General features: G+C 48.0%; 2 protein-coding genes across 2 annotated transcripts in view; one reads left to right on the top strand and one right to left on the bottom strand.

Annotated features, from left to right (window-relative positions):
• Positions 1-274: 274 nt before the first annotated feature.
• Positions 275-15,103, top strand: nup37 (nucleoporin 37). The gene is made up of 10 exons (XM_080022735.1): positions 275-287; positions 4,471-4,677; positions 4,767-4,888; positions 8,780-8,852; positions 8,989-9,083; positions 13,982-14,072; positions 14,335-14,516; positions 14,608-14,658; positions 14,764-14,857; positions 14,952-15,103. The coding sequence occupies exons 2-10, from the start codon at positions 4,522-4,524 to the stop codon at positions 15,063-15,065; spliced, it is 978 nt and encodes a 325-aa protein (XP_079878861.1). The 5' UTR covers positions 275-287; positions 4,471-4,521; the 3' UTR covers positions 15,066-15,103.
• Positions 15,104-18,699: 3,596 nt separating this feature from the next.
• The window catches only part of th2 (tyrosine hydroxylase 2), a gene marked incomplete at its 3' end in the record, with an annotated part of 5,182 nt that continues 591 nt past the window's right edge, over positions 18,700-23,290 (bottom strand). Inside the window, exons 2-11 of the mRNA XM_080022815.1 lie at positions 21,885-21,973; positions 21,664-21,731; positions 21,524-21,574; positions 20,359-20,504; positions 20,108-20,243; positions 19,922-19,991; positions 19,721-19,777; positions 19,364-19,459; positions 18,967-19,100; positions 18,700-18,859 (exon numbers count right to left, since the gene is read on the bottom strand). Of these exons, the coding sequence (XP_079878941.1) occupies positions 18,700-18,859; positions 18,967-19,100; positions 19,364-19,459; positions 19,721-19,777; positions 19,922-19,991; positions 20,108-20,243; positions 20,359-20,504; positions 21,524-21,574; positions 21,664-21,731; positions 21,885-21,973 (1,007 nt within the window). The remainder of the gene's footprint in view (positions 18,860-18,966; positions 19,101-19,363; positions 19,460-19,720; positions 19,778-19,921; positions 19,992-20,107; positions 20,244-20,358; positions 20,505-21,523; positions 21,575-21,663; positions 21,732-21,884; positions 21,974-23,290) is intronic.

Below are 23,290 nucleotides of genomic sequence, written 5' to 3' on the forward strand. Positions count from 1 at the left end.
CGGGGCGCGTCATTCACAATGCCACAACGGCGTCCGTCAGCCGATCAACGGGAAACGCACGTTTACCGAAGGTTTACGGCGGGGAAGAATGTGAAGTCATTCTTGAAGATAAACGCGACTCTTCGGAGTGTATTTATCTGTTGTTGTTGTTTTTTGTTTTTTTTTATAGTTGTTATTATATGTTTTACTTATAGAGATCTACGTACCCCCCCTGCACTGCCCGTGAATGGGACGCTCCACTTCCTACCCGGAAAAAAGTGTAACTATATGAGACGCGCACATTGCCGGTAAATGGATTTTTTTTTAATTATCGTTATTGTGATTTAAGTTGTGCTTCGAAACGCAACAGTCGGAGGCGTATTCCCTATGCATAGTAGATATAATAATATAAAACAAAAGTGCCACGTGAATTACTAATGTGTTTGCGGTTCGCGTTGCATGACCACGAAACTGCAGGAACATACGAGCGACGCATTTGACGTCTTTCGATCAATCAAATGCTTGGTCACAATGTAGATTGTTCCTGTGGACAGTGTCTTGGACGCTCCAAATAACATATAAATGTCCTTATTCGTACAAATGTCATCGGAAACCGCAAAGATCTTTCCAAGCGAGTTCCGGAGTTTTATGGTGTTTTGTATTTCATACAGCGTCGTCGGAGCAGCTTCGAATGACAAATGACATCAGGGGCTGCTAGGAAATATAACAATAATAATAATAATGATAATTAAAAGGGTAATAATGTTTATTATGGATATTTGATCACCCAATTTAAACAGCATTTTGTATAATGCTGCGGGCTGGACCCCTATTGTTCGGATTTCTATTATAATTCTCCTTGGCATTTCGGGGTAAAAGTGTCTGGAACATGACAACCGCTAGACCCACAGACACGGTTGAGGTCTCGTTAGAACCAGGACGTCACAGACATGTCATGGTTCAAGTCTGATCCACATTGAGCTACATTTGGGGCGGGAATTAGTGAAAAACCGATGGAATGTAACCAGAAGTATCAGAACGTTCGTGCATTGCCCACACGCCATGGTTATGAAACCTCCGGTTGGGTGGGGAAGTGAGTTTAGTTTGTTGAGTAGGACGCTTTGTGACATCATCATCAAATTAGTTATACAGGTACTCACTCACTTAACGGCCAAGTTCTGTTCCTAGGACCAGGGCGATAAGCGAATTGGTCAATAAGTGAGGATCCGTGTTATTTCACGGTAAGGGGGGCGTGCCAGTTGCGAACACTAGTGTAGTGAATACTGACAGACTGCAGGAACGAGACTGAGAATGGTGATGAGATGTGTATACAGTATATAGTGTATGTAGTGTATATATACTATATACAGTGTATACAGTACATCGTGTATAAAGTATTTATAGTGTATATAGTATATAAAGAGTGTGTGTGTGTGTGTGTGTGTGTGTGTGTGTGTGTGTGTGTGTGTACAGCCTTACTTGCTTTACATCGGCAGGGCTTTTCGTTTGATATTTTAACTCTTTTGCCCTTCCTGTAAATAAAGGCATTCTGTTGGCCTCTAACCAGATGCCGTGTCCCTCCTTATTTTGCGGCATTCGAGCCAGTCGGAACATACAAGTTAGGAGTCAAAGTGTACAGTGATTGGTCCAGACGTAAGCCCATGGTGATTGGAAAAAACACTAGATACTTAATTTAAAGTAAACCTGTCTTTATTTATACACAATTTATCTCTGTGCAATGCAAATTAATTGAATCTAATCTGATCTAAAACAGCGTCCCTCTGCTCAAAGCTCGCAGTGGACACGGCGGACCCGGAGCGACCTTTTATCACGACAGGTTTTCCTCAGTGCGACCCGACCAAGTCGCATCGCAAGTCAGTAAAGAAGGAGTGGTCAGAACATCCATTCTTAGAGGTTAGTCACACTCGTGTCAAAGAAAAGACCAAACAAATCTCACAAAACCACTCGTGGGAAAAAATCTGTGGCGTTCAATGTAAACTCGGAAAATTGTAACTAGTGGGAAGTTTCACAGAACCCAGAAAATGAATACGTACCTAACCCGACGAAACTGGACCCGCGTGTTGCTGCCTGCAGCTATATTTATTATTATTATTATTATTATTATTATTATTATTATTAATAGGGGGCCAGCCCCAGGGACATTTTTGGCCCCTACCCCAGGCCAGGGACTGAACGACCCAAGAGGAACCTTCAGTGACATAAGTACACAGTGATTGGTCCAGACGTAAGTCCCAGGTGATTGGTCGAACACATGAGCCAATGAAGAACCGGTAACTGTCATACTTAAAAACATGTTTAAAACGTTAACAACAACCGACAAAGTTAAGATGCTTAATTTAAACTGAACATGTATTTTTTTTTTATACACAATTTATTTGAAAACATTAAATCTACGTAAAAAAAAAACAGTGTCCCTCTGCCCCGACCTCGCAGTGGACACAGTGGACTCGATTGTGGCAGGTGTTATGCCGAATTCTGCATGAACCATAAGAATTGCATGCACCTCGTGGGAGCGTGCACAACTAGAGCAGATGATTTTTACTGCAACATACTGTTTAAAAAACGATATAATCTTCTTTGTCGGTGTTCATCAATGATGGAAATGATCTGACATCTATAGCATATGAATGTTTAGAGTCATCAATGTTATTTGGGGGAAAAAAGTAGTATAAAGATACATACGATTGGTCTGAAATGTATGTCTATTTCTGAAGGGGAGCTTGTTGGTGTTTTTAACAGTGTTGATTTTAGGGGGTGGCCAATTCATTTATTTAATTATGTATGTATGTATGTAGAGATGTAGGGATGTGGTGGGTGGCTGCGAACTTGCCCATCGCGCTCCTCGTCCGTCCCAAAATTTTTATTCCACTCATATTAGCCGAGAACACATACACTCACACACAAATCCTACTCTGAACAACACTCCACCAGACCAGGGTCTTTGGGGCAGGAGGGGTGCAAGTGATTCGGGTTCGACTTGCTTGTAGCTGTCGGCCTTTGCTCTCGCTGCGTGGCTTCTCTGCCGCCGGTGCCGGGGTGATGGAGGACCCATGTATCTGGCGACCTACTGGTGTCGGCCGGGGGGGCTAACATCCGGTTGCCCTGCGCTGAGCACACTCGGCTACGTGGATGGGCGCTCGGGGTGGGCCTGGTGGGGCGGGGCATGGGGGTCCTGCCCGCTCAACTGCTGGGCGAATGTTTTTGGCGGGTTGTCGGTCTGTCCGGTCGGGACCTGGCTTCGGGCTGGGGGTCCGTGCCCAGCGCCCGCAGCCCGGGTTCTGTGCCTGCGGCTGCGTCTTGTGCCTGCACATGGGGGTGGGTTGTATGTGTGCGCCTCGGGGGTTGCGGGGTCTCCTCGTGCTCCTTGGGTTATGCTCCTCTGGGCCAGGCGTTGGGGGTTGCTCCGCGGGCTTCTGGCTTCTCTGGGGGCCAGGGGGTCTTCTGTGGCTGCAGGGCAGGGTACTCGGGGCTTTTCTGCAGCCGTTGGTGTCTATGCGGTTGCGGGACTCTGGTGGCTTTGGGGCCCTATCCATTGATTGGATAGGGCCCCAGAACCTTATACACCAGAACCAATTGGGATAAGTCCTGTACACTCACCGGTAGACACCTCACACACACACACACACACACACACACACACACACACACACACACACACACACACACACACACACACACACACACACACACACACACACACACACACACACACACACACACACACACACACACACAATATAGGCGGTCTCATCACAGCAGCGAACACGCCACCCGCATGTGCTTTGAGCACACCCCTGAACACCCTCCTGGGTGCACCCCTTTCCTTTTCACCCTCATTTACTGCCATAACTATGACAGGAAGAGGCCACGTGCCCAATTGCTCTTCCAGTTTTCCTGGACCTAATTAACCCTTAAGTTTCTTTCGATACATGTTGTCGTCCAATGTTTGTTTTTCCATGTAAATGTTGTTGTTTGGTTTTATGTTTAATTTTTCTCACCAGTGGTGATTCACCCCCTCTTGGAGTAGTTGTTTATAGACCCAAACATGGTATAATAGTTCAGGTCGTCCACAGGATAGAGTAATTGCAGCAGAGTTGCATTGCAGGTTTAGAAGCTGAACTCCGTGTGCAGACTAACTCTGTCCTAGATGCAATAGCATACAAATATTCTGTGCTGTATGCCCAGCATGCTGACAGAAAAGGTTTAAATAAAAAGAAAAAATCATGATGGCAACTTTTTTGCTGTTTTATATATTTTCTCAACTTTCTTTTAGCATAGTGATACTCCATTAACTCTGTGGATGCATGTGTACATATGTTACTCTTATTTTTATCTCGATCTTATTTCTTATCACTTTCCTGGCCTGCACTGTATTCTGCTGCTGTAACACCTGAATTTCCCCACGGGGATTAATAAGGTTTTATCTTATCTCAATAACCACTCCTGGCGTCCTTCCTTGCCCTGCTGAAGGCAGTAGATCGGATCACCTGAGACTAAAAGCAGACTTCACCAGGCCAAAGAATGCAGGAGGAGCCCAGCCGCGGTGCCAGCTACACGGTGGCATGCGAAGACTACGTGCACGTGGTGGAGTTCAGCCCTTTCCACAGCGGAACACCCGCCTCCCTGCTCGCCTACGGGGGAAACCAGTATGTGGTGGTGGGCACCTGTCTCTTCCAGGTGAAAGATACACCCCAAAACCAGACACCCTGTCTGTCTGATGCCCATTATGTCTCATCCTATATAAATGCCAACCATTGTTCTCACAGGAAGAGGATTTGGAGATAGAGGGAGTTGAATTCACAGTGCTTCGGGCTTTCCATCATGACCTGCGCATCGATACCCTCGCTTGGAGCCCTGAATCCCGGCTAGACAGGATACCCACAATCAGGTACTTACTACTTATGTACTATTATTTAGCTGTATTTTGTGTGGTATTGTCACATAATAGCTACCGATAAGGTCATGTGATGGACACTCCCACGCCCACACACACAGTTTGTTTTAACCGGCTTTATATTTTCCTTATGTTTGTTCAAATTAATCTTTTTACACACTACATTCATAATACACAGACAAAGTTAAAACACAAAATAATGACACACAGGTTTTGTTTCATATAACATACATATTTTAGGGTTAGGGTTAGAGATGTGCACTTGTGTTATTTAATCCCTATGTTTTATAATGTTTAGAGTGAATCATTTTTGTGTCTGTTTTGTTTCATTTGTTTCATCCGTTTGGTGTGTCCAGTTGTTTTTATGTTAACCCCTGTTACAGTTATTTTGACCTCATTTTGAGCAAAACGCTCAGGCTTCCGACCGCTCTGAACACTCGCTTTTCAAAGATTTATTTTTTTCTACTCCCAGATTTCTTTATATGGTCCTCTGCTCCATCGGACCCACTGTGCGTTTCTCCAAACAAAACCTATGTATGTAAATACGTTTACATTAAACAAAAAAAATCCCCCTTTTCAATTAGTCGATCTAATATGAGTGAAGATTCAGCAACTGGATTTCTTATTTCTCGCCTGATATTTGTTCAGACACAGATTTTAGTGGACTGATAAGGTGAAATCAGTGAAAGTTTACAGAGTAAATAAAACGGAGCCCCGGAGTAAAGCTCATGAGCCATTGGCTCCCAGAACCCGGAACTTGTTCTCACACCTAATTGGCTCAGAATGAGGGGCTTGGCTGCACATTCATAATTAAAGCTACACACACTCAAACAGCCCATTTTGGCACAGTCTGGGTTTAGAGGCATGTCACAATGGCTCGAAAGCATAATTTGAGTGGTATTTTCAGCAACAAAACTTGAAAAACATCTTTTGGAGACCTCAGAGACCAATATTAGTATGTAAAAATTAGCATAATAGGTCCCTTTTAAGTTGTTTGTCATGTCATAGATTGTCCTGAAATGTTGGCAAAGATAACCATACAAGGACATTTTTGTGACACATGTGACCTCTATGCACTTTTAAAAACAACAATCATCATTTGAAAGCATTCTTGTCCCAGGCCTAAACAAGAAGCAGTTGCAGTAAGAGCTGCGTAGCAAACGTTGTGGAGTCGAGTCATCGTCTACTGTCACACTGCAGCTGCCAAGATGTGAGCCAAGTTATTTCAGGTGGCCCTGGAAGGGGCGGGAGGGGGCGTTCGCCCAAATGTAGGTTGTTAGAAAGCGAAAAAGAGTTTCCTCCTAATTGGAACGGTAGATGGGAAGCTTGCGGTTCCACTGGAGGTGTTTCAGCTTGCTTGTAATTGGAAGAGAAAGGCAACGATGATTCTTGGCCTTCTGTGGTCAGCTCCGCAGGCCCCCGGGGGCGGCCCTGTGACGTGCGCGCGTGTTATTGTGCTGATGGCTGCCCGCTCAGGTTCCATCCCTCCCATCGTTTTGCACATAGCCGTGCCTTCCAGGAAAAGTGCAGTGTTCTCACAGGCATGCCTGAAAACGGGGGCCTAGGGACGGGGCCGGAGAGGAAACCAGAGCAGTGGTGGGGCTGTCATGATCGTGAGATTTTGCTTTGGTGCGATTGCCTTGCGAAACGGATTCTAAACCGAGTTCAAACGTACTGAAAATGAAGCAGCGAAGGAAAGCACAATCAGTTTTGTTCAGGCATCAGAAGCGGCCTATCGGCACCTCTCTGACATCCTCTTGCTTCCTCAAGCAATGAATACGGTCTCATAAGCCGACACCAAAGAACCTGCCCCGCAGCAGTACGGTCTACACAGCCGAGCTAAGCTGAGCTTTTTTTTCCCCCGGACTTTGAAATCCCGTGTTCAGATAACCAGTTCATTTGCCTCAACCCAAATGAGGAAAACACACCTCATTAACATCCTGTTTGTTATGGAATTGCTTCAGACTCTCTTGACATTTGGACGGCAGCATGTGATTGGGGAATCTTAACGATTCCGCCGAATGATTGCGACCCACGTGATAATTGCGACGGCTCCAAGTAGTGGGAGGGACGGAGAGCCAGCGCGGGGAGGCTGCCATGTTTCTACCAGTGCCTGATGCCCAGTCGTCAGCCTTTTTTCGATGGAGCCAATGTGAGCTGGGAGTCTCTCCCACGGGCCTCCTGCGTCACCACTTTCCAACGTTGGTTTGATAGAGGCCTCATACAGCTAGACTCGATGGCCTGCTGCTCGTTTCCAAAGCACAGACCTCAACATTTTTTGTGGAAAACTGCCGATAAATAACTTTCAGTTTGTTTATGTGTTGCATTTTGCTTTTCTAAGACAACTTTTTCAAGTTACATGTACAGTTCGGCCAGGAGGAGCTCTTTTCTCGGAATCTAAATTATGGAGCTTGTTGGGTATGTAGCTGGGCCGCTTAAAGTGCAACGAGCGCGCGCGTGACTCACGGCTCTCCCAGCTTTTTGTTACGGAATCGAGAGTTGAGTGAATGCCGGTGTCTCTGGCTCCAGTAACCGAGTTGCAAACAAACAACTCTTTGCTGCAGTTGACTCCCGACTCCCTAAGTCATTTGCATCACTACTCCTAAACTGATCAAAACAAATCAAAAATGCCAAATCGTAATCCAATCTGATTTCTTTGTCCGATAAGACTCTTATGCAAAGCAGGGGCCGTTGTAAGACTCAGGGGAAAATACCTGTTATAACACTAGATTGGGAGTCTCTTTGCAAGTGAATAAGGACTAAAGTAATTATCTGATACCATATGAGTGTTGTCAAAGTGGACACATCAATTATTGCACCTTTTTAGTATTTCAATGGAAAAACCTGTTGGAGCGGTTCACCTTCATACGCTATAGAGTCACAACCCGAGCCTCATCTTAAAGATGTGAATGATTCGAAAGCTTGGCCGTAGCAATCGACTGATAAGATTTGATTACATTTGACCCCTCTTACAGCTGTATGGTGGTGTGACCTGTGGGAAATCCATGATGTGTCGCGGAAATTACGAAAGTCTCTGAGAATAAAAGTGCGCACGTGAGTCATTCGGTGTAGTACAGGAGCCTTTGTGGAGGTTTACACCTGCGACCCGTTTTTGGCTCGGGGGGCCACCGGTTGAGAACCACCTCCACAGATAATAACATCGTCGTCAGTAAGAGACGTTCCTTTGTAGTCGACTCTCTTGATCTCGATGTCTTCATTTTGGGAACCACCGCTTGTTATTAAAGCAATCACCCGGAATTATTTTACTTTTTAGGATTATTGAACATTAAGGGATCGGCCCAGAAGAGGGGAGTCGATAAAAGGGTCCGAATGTGATCCACGCCTTACCCAGGAGCCCATCCTGATATAATCCAATCTACCGTAGCGGTAATACCCCGGTACACGTTAGGGTTGTTTATAGTGACCTCATGCCAAATCCATCTGTTCCCTGCGACGTAGAAACGTGTGAACCTCCGGCTGTTTATCCTGCTGATATGTGTGTGTTTTTCTTGTCATAAGTGAGTTAGTGTAATTGTGTGAATAATTGCCGGCGCTGGTGTATACCAGGGCTGATTAGAGGGGGGAAAGTCCTCTGCGCGGGCTTCGCGCCGACCAATACGTAAATGGCGTGAGGGATCTTGTTTTTTTTCCCCCCCTCGTGTTTATCCTAGCGCCCAATTAGAGTCTCCCTGGCGGGCGTCTCTACTCCTCCGTCTCCGGGGTTTCTACCGCACACGCTGCCGCAGGTGTCGGTCCCTCGCCGAAATCATCTGTCACGGAGGCGATCAAGTCTGGCTCCGATCTCTCATTCGTGGTCCCCTGCTTTGTTTTTTTGTTTTGATACATAAGTATGTCCTTTCATCTCGGGGCCTCTCCCTCTCCCAGGTTTTGCACGGCCGGCGCCGACAGCAAGCTGCGTCTGCTGACGTCCGACCTTCAGCACCGGCACGAAGTCAAGGTAGGCCATCTACCTTTCAGGCTTCTCGCCTCGGCTCGGCGTCAACATTCGGGCACTCTGAACTTGGGGAAGAGCTGCAGCCGCGACGCCCTCACTCACAGAGTCTTCTAAGTCGTTGTTTCGTGCCCCCGTCCAGGTGATGGAGGGCCACACCAGCTACATTAATCAACTGGTGTTCGAGCCGACGGAGGGGAAACAGATCGCTTCCGTCAGCGATGACCACACTTGCAGGTCAGAGCCTTTTCAGCGCCGTGTGTGTGTGTGTGTGTGTGTGTGTGTGTGTGTGTGTGTGTGTGTGTGTGTGTGTGTGTGTGTGTGTGTGTGTGTGTGTGTGTGTGTGTGTGTGTGTGTGTTCCTCGCTTCTGATTCTAAGGTCTGTTTTCTGTTAATGGTGCAGAAAGTTCCGACTGGGTTTCCACAGTGAAACCCGACGCTGAAGCACAACATGCGACCGTACGCAAGCACCCGAAAAAGCTTTGCAGCTTTCCCAAGCTAATTGGTTAAATATGGAAATCCAATTAGCCGCCGGGGGCGGCAGGGGGCTCTTAGCAAGGTCCCCAAATGTTCCTTTTTGTAAACAGTAGCTGAGAAGAGGGGAAAACCTACGTCAGTAGCCGGGGTCACCTTGGGCCCGCCTTCGCTATGAGGGTGGGCCGGGTCTCTTATGACATCACAAACCACCGCTTAGCATCGCTGAGCCCTCCCTTTTTATGTTATTCATCTTGTCCCGTGAGATCCAACAGCCGATAAAGCACGTCACCAGACGGTGACGACATGGCATTAGCGAGCGGTCCCCGGCAAACAACCGCGACAGGGCTCGTCTCTTCCACTCTCTCTCTCTCTCTCTCTCTCTCTCGCTCTGTCTCTCTTTCTCTTTCTCTCTTTCGCTCTCCCCCTCCGCTCCTCCCTCCTTCCCGCCGCCGGCCAGCCGGCCAGAGAAAACAGCCCTGCCGTCCATCTGCTGAAAGATTTAAATTTTGTCGTGTTGAGAAAATATGGGAAGCGGGAGGAAGATGGACGCAGCACAACAGGGAAAGATCAGGTTAACATGAGCGAGGCCCTTCCAGACGGGCCCACACCATCGGGAGGCCCTTCAGGCCGGAGGGAAGAGCGGACCTGCTGCTCGGAAACACTGTGAGAAAGTGCTCACGGCTCGCACGGCCGCTCCCTTCACTCCTTTACATGGCGGGTTTTCTGTATGTTATGATGAAATGATTGCTGGGTAGTTCTACGTGGGCTCTGCTGCTGCGTCGGACCTTATGCACTGGTATGCAACGAGTTCTCGAAGGTAGAAAGCGGGATGTTCTTGACTGGCAGAGTGAATCAGGCAACCTCAATCCGCTATCGACGTTGGACCCGGGGTGACAAAGGCCCCCGAAACAAGTGAGAACTGAAGGTGGTGGCAGAGCATCACCGGAGAAGACACTAAGTGTCCGGTGATGTTTTTGCTGCACGCGACCTCAACATCCCTTTTTTTTTTTTAATTATTTATTTTTTTCTCTCAATTATGACCCTTTCAGGTTTCCTAGGATAACGGATTACGTGGGGTTATGACGATTCTAATCGGTCAGCAGCGGAAATAAACGGTTGCATAGTCCTTGAAGGATGGCCGCTGTCTGCAAGCGACGGCCATTGCCGCCGACTACTTCAGCAGTCGACGGAATCTGAAGCCGAAGACGTCCTTCTCTAGAGAAGGCGTTATGCCTTATACCGGTCTGGTTTAGATGGGCGAGTCGAAACCGTGGGGTCGCACGCACGCATACACACACACGCGGCCTCGGCCCCAGCACCGTGAGGCCCTGGAGCGGGCTTTGTTATTCGACTCTTTCAGTTCTTTTCCTCGGGAGAGGCCCTGCAATTATTGACTCTGCCTCAACACAATAAATCAGATTGTGGGGCGGCACAATCCCCCACCACCCCCCCACCCCCCCTTGCCGTTCGGGTTACAAATGCCGACGAGCCGTAACGCCGCGGTCACCCCCACCCCAACCCCACCCCCTGCTGTTTTCTCACTCCGACGACACTGAATGCCTTCTCTCCCCCTTTTAACTCTGTTGTACCTGGAAGCGGCGTGTTGTTGCTCGACGCGGCGTTGCGCAATTCCGCTGCGCCGTGTCAAGGTCCGTCGCCGGCGCTTTTTCCGCGCCTCCCCGCCTTTCACCTCGCTCGGCAGAGGTTATGTTTTGCTGGGGAGCCGCCGCTCTCCATTTGAAGGGCACCGTGGTTGACCACAATTTGGCCCGCGGCGCTGTAGCGTGCAATTGAGCTCTCGCTTGGCCAGTGGTCTGAGAGAAAGCGGGTTTTTCAGCCGTTGTTTTCCCGGTGTGGTCTGAGAGTATTCTCGCTCTTCCTCCACGAAAGGGAGGCCTGGCGCGATCCGCACTTGTGTACGGGGCGAAGGGAAGCGGGCCAGAGGGAGAGCTTGACAGGTTTTACTTTTGAGTCTGACAGGGAACCCGTCTCCCACGGAGGGAGACAAAGCAGTAAACCGTTGACCGAGGCGCGCGCTCTCTCTCTCTCTCTCTCTCTCTCTCTCTCTCTCTCCGTCTGAGACGGGGCGTAGCGTCGTTCCCCTGGGGACGCCGGTCCCTTCGACAGCACCGACTTGACGTCTTGTCGGCTTTTGGAGGTACTCCGAAGCTCCTGAGCATTTTCTTTTTTTTTTTTTTTTTTTGCTTTTCGTTTTATCCTGCCTGACCTCATGAGTCAGTGCCCCCGCGCCGACCTCGCCTCCTCTTTCGGGGGTTGTCGGGGTTGTGTGTCTCTGAGTATTAAAGTTCAGATGTGGTTAACCATGGTTCTTGGTCTTAGGACCTGTGGTTCTCTACATAAATGTGATTTATTACATATGTGCGCATGTTTGCGTACCGCTTTCTCGGCTGCTTTCACTATTGTAGGTCATATTGTGGAGTAATGTCTGGCATCATTTCCTTTTTTGTTTTGGGAAGATGTCTGAATAGAAAATACATTTTATTCCACTATGGCCCTAAATAAGACAGTTGGAATACCGAGGCTTTCGCTTTCCATTAAGATCTGCCTCCAGAACTCGGTTTCTATGAACTGAGATGCACTTTTTGGGCTTTTCGCAGCTGCTCTTCTCCACTGAGGTTTCTTTCATTGCATATGTTCTGCATAGAAATAAACATTAGTACATGCCCACAGCAAACCTTTTCCTGTCATGGTAATGGAGCGCGCAGGTGAGGTTGAGATGCCCGGCTCCAGGTATTCTGTCCAGTGTCCAGCATGAGTCTGTTCTCCAAACATATGGGCAGACTATTAAAAGGGGCACCTTTTCATGTTCCTAAAAGTGAATGAGTCATCTATCATTCTAGTATGAAAACCCACTAATGCTAAGCCTCAGCTAAACCTCTGAGCTTAAACTGTATCGGCGACAAAAACACTCATATCGCGTCCTTTCTCCAAGGTATCCTTAAAGTCCCTGTAAAGCTAAAATAAATGTGTTCTGAGTTTGTCACACCACAGAAATATGTGTTATTAACCACCCAAGTCAAATTTGAATGATTTAAAAAAAAAAAAAAAAAAAAATCGCAAAGTATATAAGATGAGGTTTCAAAATGGTGGAAAAAGAGGCAGTTTCCTCTGTTCCGAGACACTTGGGGCGTGTCCGCTGAAAACGCTGAAACCACTCTCGGTCGCGTTAAAAGTTGACATCGGCGTAAACTCCATGTTCTTTGGTTGCTCACCTCAAAGTGCCGCTGTCTGGCTTCGGGACGCCGCGCTCGCTGGTGCCGCCCGCCGGCCAGGTCAGGGCGGGGGGCCCCAGCAGAGCTGAGATCCGGGCTGTTCACTTAACTTATCTCACCGCTGACGCTCCGATTCGGACCGGGTGTTTATATATTGTAAGGGGATTGGCCCTGCTATGCCGCAACGCGTTGCGTCACGCGTCCCTGATTTAGGCCCACCCCGAAAAAATCTGAACCACAAAAGTCGTGAGAAACAGTTAATGGACAGAGAAGCAGTGGTCTTAACGCCACAATTCAGTACTACGTCGTTCAGTCTTGTGTCAGTCACATGTTTTCACAAACAGTTATCCTGAGTTATCACTAAATTCATTTTACAGGCACTTTAACAAAAAGCAGCACATGAGCATTGAACCATATTGGCATAATGGCATATTGGCGTGGCGGCGCGACTGGTGTTCAACCAGCCAAAGAGGGCACATGTCACTCCGCTGCTCATCGAGCTCCACTGGTTACCTGTAGCCGCCCGCATCAAGTTCAAGTCTCTTATGCTGGCCTACAGAGTGATTGCTGGGAACGCTCCCGCCTACTTAAATGATCTTGTAAGAGCACATGTTGCCCCCCGGATGCTGCGCTCGTCAAATGAGCGTCGCCTGGCTCTGCCGGCCATACAGCAACGGCAATCCAGGCTGTTCTCATTTGTAGTTCCACGTTGTTGGAACGAGCTGCCAAAAATGACCAGAGCAGGGACCTCCCTCTCTGTTTTTAAGAAGCACTTGAAGACCCAGCTCTTCAGTGAGCACCTCCTGTCCTAACCTACAATCACTTAGCACCACCTTGCAGTATTTATTGTTATACAAATGTTGTTGTTACACTAATCTCTGTCGCAATGTAGCTTGAATGTTATTCTCCCTTGTAAGTCGCTTTGGATAAAAGCGTCTGCTAAATGACTAAATGTAAATGTTAATATCCTCAAATGACCCCTCTGCCCTGCAGCACCCACTATTCTATTGGACTCCACTATTTCATTTTGTAGTGACTTATTTGAATTTTGGATTAACGGTAAATCTCAAAATGTTTCACCTAACCACCCGTGGAAAAAAAAAAAACGGATCGTCAACATTTTTCGATTACCTTGAGATGCTTCAAAAAGAATGAGTTTTCATCGGAAGCTTTGCACTTTTACCACCGTAAAAATGATCTCGGCACCCGTGGTGTGAATTGTGGTGGGGGAGCTCTGCTCAAAACATCATTTGGCAACTTTTGGGGGTCCCTTCAATATTGTGTATTGTATTCATGAGCCAATGTGAGCTCTCCTAAAAAGCTCATGCTAGAATGGTTTTGATTGTACATTATGTATAGCATTTGTATAGCCATATTTGCGTGAGCTAAACAATATTATATGTTGTACTCAAATATCTTCCGCAGAGTTTGGGACCTGGACGGGAACGCGACCATCACGTTAAGGCTGCGTTCGCCAGGCGTCAGTGTGGGCTGGCATCCAGAGGAGGTCTTCAAGGTAAGAGGCGTTCCGGAGCGTCCATGGTAATTTTGCCGTATCCCGGTTGCATTTGGGTTTTCAGGATATGGGCTCATACTGTATAGTGGGACAGAATCTTTAAGGGATGCCTTCAAACAACGCTTGAACGTCGCAATCGATGCAGTGACTGACAGCACCGCAGATGGACTAAATTTCCTGATCTCACCGTTGCAATTAATCAGGCCTTCTAGGGGAAGCTGGCCACATGGCATTAATGCCGAAACAAACCTTGTGTTTCTAGTTGATGGTGGCAGAAAAGAAGGGGACCATTCGCTTCTATGACCTGGTTACCCAGCAGGCCATTCTATCGCTGGACTGCGGACAGTCGCCGCTCATGTCCGCCGACTGGTGCCTCGCCAACACCATCAAAGTCGGTGCAGTGGCCGGTAGCGACTGGCTCATTTGGGACGTAACGCGCTCCAGGTAACTTGGAAAGGAGGCGGCACGGATTTGTTTTTTCGCACTGCGCCTTGGGAGGAAACGCGTTTTAAAGGTTGTTTTTCCTCCGCCGCAGTTACCCACAAGAGAAAAGACCGGCCCACATCGACAAAGCACGGCTCTTCAAGTGAGAAATCAGTACATATAATGCTTATTGACGTGACTTGTGCCACACATTGTTAATTACATAAATGACTACGCCTCTGTTAATGGCCGTCGTTGTTCACCTCAGGTGGTCTCGGGCCAATGAAAACCTCTTTGCCACGACCGGATGCCCGGGAAAGGTCAACAGTCAGTTGCTCATCCACCATCTCGGCCACCCACAGGTGAGTTTTTCTTCAGTGGAGCAATATGGATTCGGATCAAGTCAAAGTTCTGTTTCCGCTTGCGTGACTCCTGATTCGCCGATTCCCGTTGCAGCCCGTGATGATCGGGTCGGCCCGAGTGGGGGCGGGTCTGAGCTGGCACCGGACGCTCCCGCTCTGCGTGATCGGCGGCGACAGGAAGCTGCTGTTTTGGATGACGGAAATGTAGTCGCCCTCACCGACCCGGGGATCTCGTGTCTTCTATTTGTGAACATTTTCAGTAAAATATTTTCTATGAACGTCAACCAGTCTCCTGTTCTTTGCGTCACACACTCAAAGCTGGTTCCCGGTGTATGCTTCGCTGCCCCTGCTGGTCGGAATGGGGCGAACACGGGAGTCTATGGCTGTATCAGTAGCGGGGTTCGGGCATTCTGTCAAGTCGCTGTACTTCACAGGAATGTGAGAGCCAACGTTGCCAGCGAGCTACTCCGCCGGCCAACGAGATCATCACCTCACAGGTGTTCTGTCTCTCTGTCTCTCGTCCTCAACAGAATGAACTGTGAGATATTTCCCCCCGTCGCTAGCCATAGCTCTGTGGAACAGTTAATACTGTACGTGGAAACCTAGGAAGTTCACTAGCAGCACGGCGAGCGGCGGTGGTCTGCGTCCTGGCTCCGACCCAGCTCGGGTAAAACCGTCGGATATTTAGAACAGGCGGAAAAGTGCCTCAGAGGCGTGTGTGTGTGTGTGTGTGTGTGTGTGTGTGTGTGTGTGTGTGTGTGTGTGTGTGTGTGTGTGTGTGTGTGTGTGTGTGTGTGTGTGTGTGTGTGTGTGTGTGTGTGTGTGTGTGTGTGGGTCATTTCAGGCCAGAAACCCTCGGCCGTGCGAACATGACGAAGGCTTCGTCAAAACCGAGGTGATCCAGCCGCGGGGAAGGAGATGTTTCAGCCCGGGGGGAATTCCTCGCCACCGGCCCGTAAGAGCAAAACGTGGAAATTGAGGCAAACCTTTGCCAGAACCTTGTAGCGTCCCCCCACCACCACCCCCAAACCAAAAACAAGGAGTCGTTGTGCTGTCACGGAATGCCATGTGTTAGTAAAACCATCTCCCCGTCTCCATTACAAGGCAGATTTTCGCTTGCTCCGTGCGCCGCGGAGGGCACACATCTAATACGGTTGATCGCCTGGCGTTCCGGCCGACGGCCCCCATCGCTCGTTTGTTTTTCCGCAGATGTGTTTTCAAGTCTGGGAGAGTGAAGACGGATTTACCTGTGTGCCGCGATATGTTAATGTTATAACGCCTTAACATGTGTGAGTAATGAAACCCTCTTCCGCGTTGTGGGAGGTGTTTCTGCGACACCGACCCGAGTAGGTATGGGGGACGTGGAGACGTTTTGTTGACATTGTTGGTTGACTTGTGTATATTCCTTGGGCCGGCCACCGATGTCCCGCTCTGGCCGGTGGGTGCAAGGACAAGTCGCCGCAGGAAGCAGCTGCGCTCGACGCGGAGACGGCGCTGTGGCGGGACCATTTTTTTTCCTGAACTGAACATTTTCCAACCGGGTCTAGGACGGGCATTAGCTAAATGAGACGAGACCTTTCTCAGAACCATGAGTCATGGACCTCTCTTGCTCAACAGCAGCTTCCTCAGAGGCTCCAATGATTCGAGGGCACCACCTGGTGTTCGACGAGCGGGGCGGCACGGCGGTGAGGTTCTACCTTTCCTCGCAAAGGGCGTAACGCCTCGGCCGTCTGATCTCTGTTTGTTTGTATTTTGAGGCCTCTTCGCAGTGTGATCTGCCATGTTTTTTTTGTTTTGTTTTGTTTTGTTTTTCGTTGTTGTTTTTTCGGAAAAATAACCGATTTGTAGCCGCCGTAGACCTCTGTGTAAACCAAAGTGATCCTGCCCCCAAACGACCATCTTCTCGTACGGCTAGATCTCCTGTGATTGTTGGCAGTGTGATTAAATAAAACCAAACAAAGAAAAGAAGAAACGGCCACGGATGAAAGCGGGATCAGGCCGTCTTAATGTCTTCCCCAGTTTCTCCTAATCTCTTCCTCTTCAGCTAATTCCTGTGCTGGCTTGCCAACCAAGAAATGGAGAGCAAATAAAAATAATGAGGAGCATGATGTGAGGGGGAAACAAAGAGATTAAATCCAGACGAGGCCGGACTTTGGATTTAATCTCGAGACGGGTTTCTTTTGTGCAAGGTTTTTTGGGGTTTTCTTTGGGTTTTTTTTTTTCCCATGCAGAATGAAGCAATTATTTCGATCTCGGGGAAGTACGACCATCCGGTCGAAAAGAAAGTACTTCCATAAACCGCCGACTGAACATAGGCGCGATTCCGAGGTGTCGTCGTGGGTTCCTACGGGGGTTTCAATCCGCCGCCTTATCTCTGCTCGAAGTCTCCCGGGATGCACCGGCGCCGCTCTCCGGCGAGGCCCCTGAGGACGCCACGAACCCGACGACCCCGCTCGCAGCAGAGGCTCTCCCGGGCCGCAGTGGCGAACGGCCATGACATCAACTCACCGAGGAAGCGCTTATGGTCGGGAGGCAGATGATGCGGCATTTGGGATTTGTGGCCAGCGTGCTGAGGCGCAAGAATCGAGCTGGAACCTCTTTCTGGTCGCCCCATTGCCAGGGCAACGCGCTTTTGTTTACCGATCAGCAGATTCGGCTGTTTTCACAGGGATTTGTGGATTTATATATATATATATATATATATTTTTTTTTTTTTTTGTGGAGTGCTCTGCACGTACGAACGAGATACCAGAAAATTATTAAGTGTTTGACTTCTGGTTGGAGAGCGCGGATACACGTGTGCACTTTTGTACAAAAGTCTCAAGCCGTATATCACCCTCCTCCACTACACCTCTCTTTCTCTCCATCCTTCCTCACCTCCCTCCACAGTGCAACACAATTTACTCTGCAAACAGAGGCTTGGGTTTCCCTGGAAGGTCGGAGCGGGCTTGATTTACCGTGCGGGGGGAATTATGGGTCGGAACGAACGGCTTCCCACACAAGGTGGCCGAACAGAGGTTTCACCAGCCTCCGTGCGCGCTCCAGTTCTTTATGAGTTCTGCAGATGGAGCCTGACGTGTGTCTTTTCTTTTTTTTTTTCTTTTCATTATTATTATTTTTTTGGTACGGTAGCATCGCGCCGGGGATGCCAACTCGGAGATGAAGGCGTTGGACGTGCCTCGGTGCCATAAGTACCTCGGTTAATCTGTCCTGATGCACGGTCCCGGTGACCTGGACCACCACACTGACCCGTTGGCCCTCAGCTCTGGCCCACGCCTTGACTGTCGACGAAGGAACGCAAAACCCCCGAACCCTTTTGCAATTAGCTCCTTCACCCTGCTTCTGCTTAATAGCACGTGAAAAGCGCGAGCGGCTTCCAAAACATTTTTTTTTTTTTTTCCCTGACGGAAAAAGGCAAGAAAAATGCCCCCCCCCCCTCCCCCCCAGTGTCTTGCCGTCACTAAAACAAATTTCCCTTCACCTCGACAAGTTTATCTCAGTGATTTTCCTGGTCTAGCTTTTAAATCTATCAGTCTGTGTTTAAGTGAGCCATTCATTCAAGTCATTTATTTGTTGTTATTATTATTTATTTGTTTGATCTTGAAAATATATGTATATATCTTTTATTTTTTTTCACTTCACCAGTTGTCTCGGTCCTCATGTGCGCAACAAGAACGCACGCATTGTGCGATGATGGTTATTCTCCACGCGTGCCCAACAAAGTCCAATTTACCACCAGGCCCAAACGTACAGTACATACAGTATTTACACCCGCTGTCGAGAAACCTCCGTCCGACCAGGATTCGGAGGTCTCCAAGGTGTTCTGAAGGCCGTCTTTGAAATCAGCCCAGGCTCTCCAGGGCACTTTGCAGGATCTTCAGTTCCTCCCTCATCTGGCTGAGCGCGTTCTGGATCTTCCCGGGCTGATCCAGGACCTCGATGCTGCAGGTGAACGGGTCATAGCGGACGGAGAAGGGCCGCTTGATGGTCATGGAGAACTTCCTGCGGGAGGTAGCGGGCAGACGGAGGGCAGAGGCGCTACGTTTAGTACGCGCAGAGACACCTCAGCAGATCGCGGACATAAAGCGGGATGACGTTTCCATACGCACCTCAGCTTTACCTTGGCGTCCTCAAAGCTCTCGGACACAAAGTAAACGGGCTGGTAGCTTTGGTCCTGGTAGGGCTGCACCGCGGTCTCATCGGGGTTGAAGGACCTGTACTCCGGCTTGTTGGATAGGGCGTACTGAAAGACAGAGGGGGGAGGGTCAAATACTTTTACGTTAGCATCTGACACTGTTTTTCCATCAAAATTAGCGTGTATATGCAGGGGGTTTATTTTAAGCGGGAACACCCGCTTAAAATAGGCGATTGACTCCTTTCCCATTGCTAGTAGATCAGTGCGCCTTTGTGGGTTTTTTTTATTTTTTTTTCTCATGTGTGTCACGTTCGGCATCACGAACGTGCCGGAAAAAGGGGCGAACAAAGGGGCGGGGGTCGATGACTCACAATTAGCTCTCCGTAGGAGGATAGGAGTCCGGCGCCGTAAGCCTTCACTGTTCCATTCTGCTTGCAGAGTCCAAACTCCACGGTAAACCAGTACAACTGTTTGGTGAGACGAGGCGACGAAAAGAAGAGAAAAATGTTTCCACTTTGGAGAGGAGGCCGATCAAAGCAGCGTGCAGTCAGTCACCTCTGCCAGTAGGTTGCGATAAAGATCTCAATAGAGGTTAGGTTTACTTCAGCTATTAAATGATACCACCAATGGTTCATAATATGGCAGTTATGATAAGATTTAAAGGGAATCACATATCTCTATCTCTCTCTCTCTCTCTCTCTCTCAATAGTTTTGTTTGACACTCTTACCGTAGAAAGTTTTTCAATGTCCTCGTCTGATGCTCCGAGCGAGGCCAGACCGATCTCCTGAAACAGTCCAGAGTGGTACGGTTAATTCAAACTCAAGGACAACTCAGTCGTTTGAGACGGAACAAATCCCCCCCCCCCCCCCCCCCCCCAAAAAACCCCACAAAACAAAAAAACCTGGTGTGAGTCAGTGTTAGTCGCTACCTGGGAGAACTGGGCAAACTCCTTATCTGCCAGCATGGGAATATGGCCCAGGAGTTCGTGACAGCAATCCCTGTCGGATTAAATTCAGCGTAACGTTAAAAAAAATAAAAAAAATAATAAAATATAAAAAGAGGCATACCAGACTTGATTCACGTCACGCTAGGTTGACCGGCAAAAGTGACTCACGGTTCGGGAGAGTGCATGGGCGCCGACGCATGGCGGATGTACTGGGTACACTGGAACACCCGGAAGGCCAGGCTGGCCAAGAAGTCCCTGGCCGACAGGAGCCCCGCGACCGGTCGCAGCTGGAAGCCCGTCCTTTCTGGGCGCAGACAAAGAAGGGGCTGGGGGTGAGACGCGTGGGCGAGCACCTTTTTCAAGGAGCGCGCTCGTCCCGAAAGCGCCGACGCACGTCGAAGTTTACGATCCCCTCGCACCTTTCAGGAAGGCGGAGACCTCCCGCAGCTGAGGGATGCTGTCCTCCCCGTAGCCGCACTCCTTCTCCAGCTGCTGCAGGCCGTCGAGGAACTGCCTGCAGGCCAGGCGGGGGTAGATGCTCCGCAGCGTCCGGTACACCTCCTTCCTGCCGTTACCACGGAGACGAAACCGGTTACCTCACATCACCCTGAGCGGGTCGGGCCCCGGCCCCGGCGTGGGAAGCGGCGGCGGCGGCCGCTGCTGCCGCTGCAGAGGCTCGGGAACTCCGGCAGGTCAGCGTTAACCGTGTCATGGACTTACATAAACAGTCGGAGCAATTGGGATCTTGGCGGTGGCGGCGCCAACCTCCTGTGACAGTTGAGTGCTGGGCTGCATTACTACGCGCACGCAAACTTTAAATAGTTTCATCGATAGGCTGCGCTTCCACCCAGCTCCACCTGAAAGACGGGGCCCAGACCCCCTCTCTACCCCCTCACCCCCTCGGTCAAGGTTTTCACAGTGGATATTGCATACTTGAGAGCCTCCAATTAAAACACCTCCGATGCTTTATTACTCCAATCCTACCCCGGGTCCACTACAAAAACATTTTTTTGTCTCATTGCATTCATTGGCGAATCCAATACGGTCGCCAGAATCCAATATGGCTGCCAAAATATCACTCAATCGAGGTTTATGCATCCGTTAATGGAAAAGTTGATTATATGGGGAGTGTTATTTTGTTATTGTGTACCTTTATGCCCAACATTTTCTGTCCCGTCGTATTCACCGCTGGATCCAATGTGGCTGCCAAAATATCACTTTTGAAGTTTATGCCTCCGTACGTGGAAAAGTTGACGATATTGGGAGTCGCTTCATTACTTTTTCCTCTTTTCCAGGCCTATACAAAACCTTTCCTTCTCATTGCCTCCCATGCTGGACCCAATATGGCTACTTTCAGTGAGGTAGAGAACTATCTTCCCTATGTCATTTGCATTTAGTTCAGTATTTGAATTTTATTATGAATAGAGCTGCTTTAATGTACATATGGTGGTGGGGGGGGGGGGTCAAAGTAAATCAAAGCGGAACAGATAGAACAGGTACAGCCAAAGCAAAGTCATATTGCCATGTACATCCATCAATAGAGCTTATTATTTGACTGTACATTTACAGAACAGCCATTCTCACCATGTGGACGCCTCCTCTGCTGTGTATTCGACTCGAGGCAATGGCTCCCCCCTGTGGCATAAATAAGTAATGCACCCATGAGAAATAATTCTGGGGCACACAGGCTGGGGCTCGGTAGTGAGAATTTGTAGGGAGCTTACTGTCTGTAGTTAAAGCCAAGCTCAGATATGAATGCCCTTCTTTTCCTGTATTCCGGATCACTGAACCCCTGCAAAGACATACATTTAGGATTTAGTGTTTTGTCGAAACAAACAAACAAAGAAAAACCCCATCACAACATAAGGTATGACAGCAAAAACAGTAGAAATACTGTATGTTAGGACAGGAAGAAAAAATATACATATATTTGGGTAATGCCTACCGGATGTGCCTGGTCTATTTCCGGATCAAATTTAGTTATTAACAAGTTGCATCTGTCCAGTTCTTTTATCTTTCTGGGAAACCAGGGAACTGTGAAGAGGGGAAAACAAAGCTTGATTTCTTTCTTTCTTCGTTTATGTGTCTGTTTGTTTTTTTGTTTATTATAGCAAATACTATATAGTTTCATCAAATGTGGTCACGGTGTATATCCAAGACAGGCTTGTTAACAAAATTATTAATTACCAATAATATTCATCATTATTAATAATTCCACATATTATAATATTCATTAATAATATTATTACAATTATTATTATCATTAACATAATAACAATAATAAAACAATAAAAATATATAAAAAACTATTATTATTATTATTATTATTATTATTATTAATAATAATAATAATAATGATGATGATGATGATGATGATGATGATAATAATAATAGCTGCAGGCAGCAATACACAGGGTCCTGCTTAGTCGTGTTAGATATGAATTACAGTCTTCCGAGTCCCTGAAAACACACCATCACTTCGTATCGACACCGATTCCAAATTTTCGAGTTCCCATGGAACGTAGCATCAGTTTGTGCTGTCGTTCGTCTGTACATCAGCATCACTGTTAAAACCAGGTACAATTTTCTGAGCTTCCTTTGAACGCAGCATCGGCTGACGTAATGACGATGTGATGCGAGTTTTCCAAGTCCTGGTTACATGCAGAAATACTAATACATGCTGATACGCTTGTTGCATGTTATTGCCTTTTCCTAAAAATTAGAATGCGTTTGTCAGTGTCTCTGTGGAAGGAAATGACTCTGTGGACGCTCCCTACAACACTGTTCCATTCAAACGGATCGAACCCTGCATGTCCCTCAGACATTTCATCAACTTTTTTAACCTTTGGGACTAAAATAAAACACGATTCAGACCCGTTGCTCTGGAGCTGCAAGGATATGTTTTGAACTGTTTTTGACTCTACAGACTCTACTACTACAGTTTGTGTGGACCCACGTCGGGACCAATCAACATGCACTTACGTCACTGCATGTTGCTTTTCTTCCATTGAAATATCCCTGAAGAACGGTGTTTTAAGAATTACGATCGTTCCTGGATCATGCAGAGTGGACACAAAACAAAGGGTCGGTTGCTCCAATGGTTCTTAGTACTTCCTGCGGTGCGAAGATGTCCTCTTTGAACGATTATAGTTTCTCGGATTTTGTAAAACGCAACATGAGTTACAGTTTTCCGAGTTTCTTTGAGACGCAGCCCCGGCTCAAGCTGTCTGTCTTTATGTCATTGTCGCGATTGGCTGGAGGGAAAATGACTTCCGGGAGACGAAGCTTGGACTTGTATAACTTTGCATGATGATGTCATAAAGCTCCCCGCTCCTGAAACTCATTCAATTG

The sequence above is a fragment of the Zeus faber genome (genome assembly GCF_960531495.2).
Source record: "Zeus faber genome assembly, chromosome: 21".
NCBI classification, from domain to species: domain Eukaryota; kingdom Metazoa; phylum Chordata; class Actinopteri; order Zeiformes; family Zeidae; genus Zeus; species Zeus faber.

What these genes read in the sequence shown, in the direction of transcription:
- nup37 (XM_080022735.1), top strand. Translation starts at nt 4,522, where the DNA reads ATGCAGGAGGAGCCCAGCCGCGGTGCCAGCTACACGGTGGCATGCGAA. An exon ending in AGCACCGGCACGAAGTCAAG is followed by an intron (nt 8,853 to 8,988) that starts GTAGGCCATCTA and finishes GCCCCCGTCCAG; the next exon opens with GTGATGGAGGGCCACACCAG. An exon ending in ATCCAGAGGAGGTCTTCAAG is followed by an intron (nt 14,073 to 14,334) that starts GTAAGAGGCGTT and finishes TTGTGTTTCTAG; the next exon opens with TTGATGGTGGCAGAAAAGAA.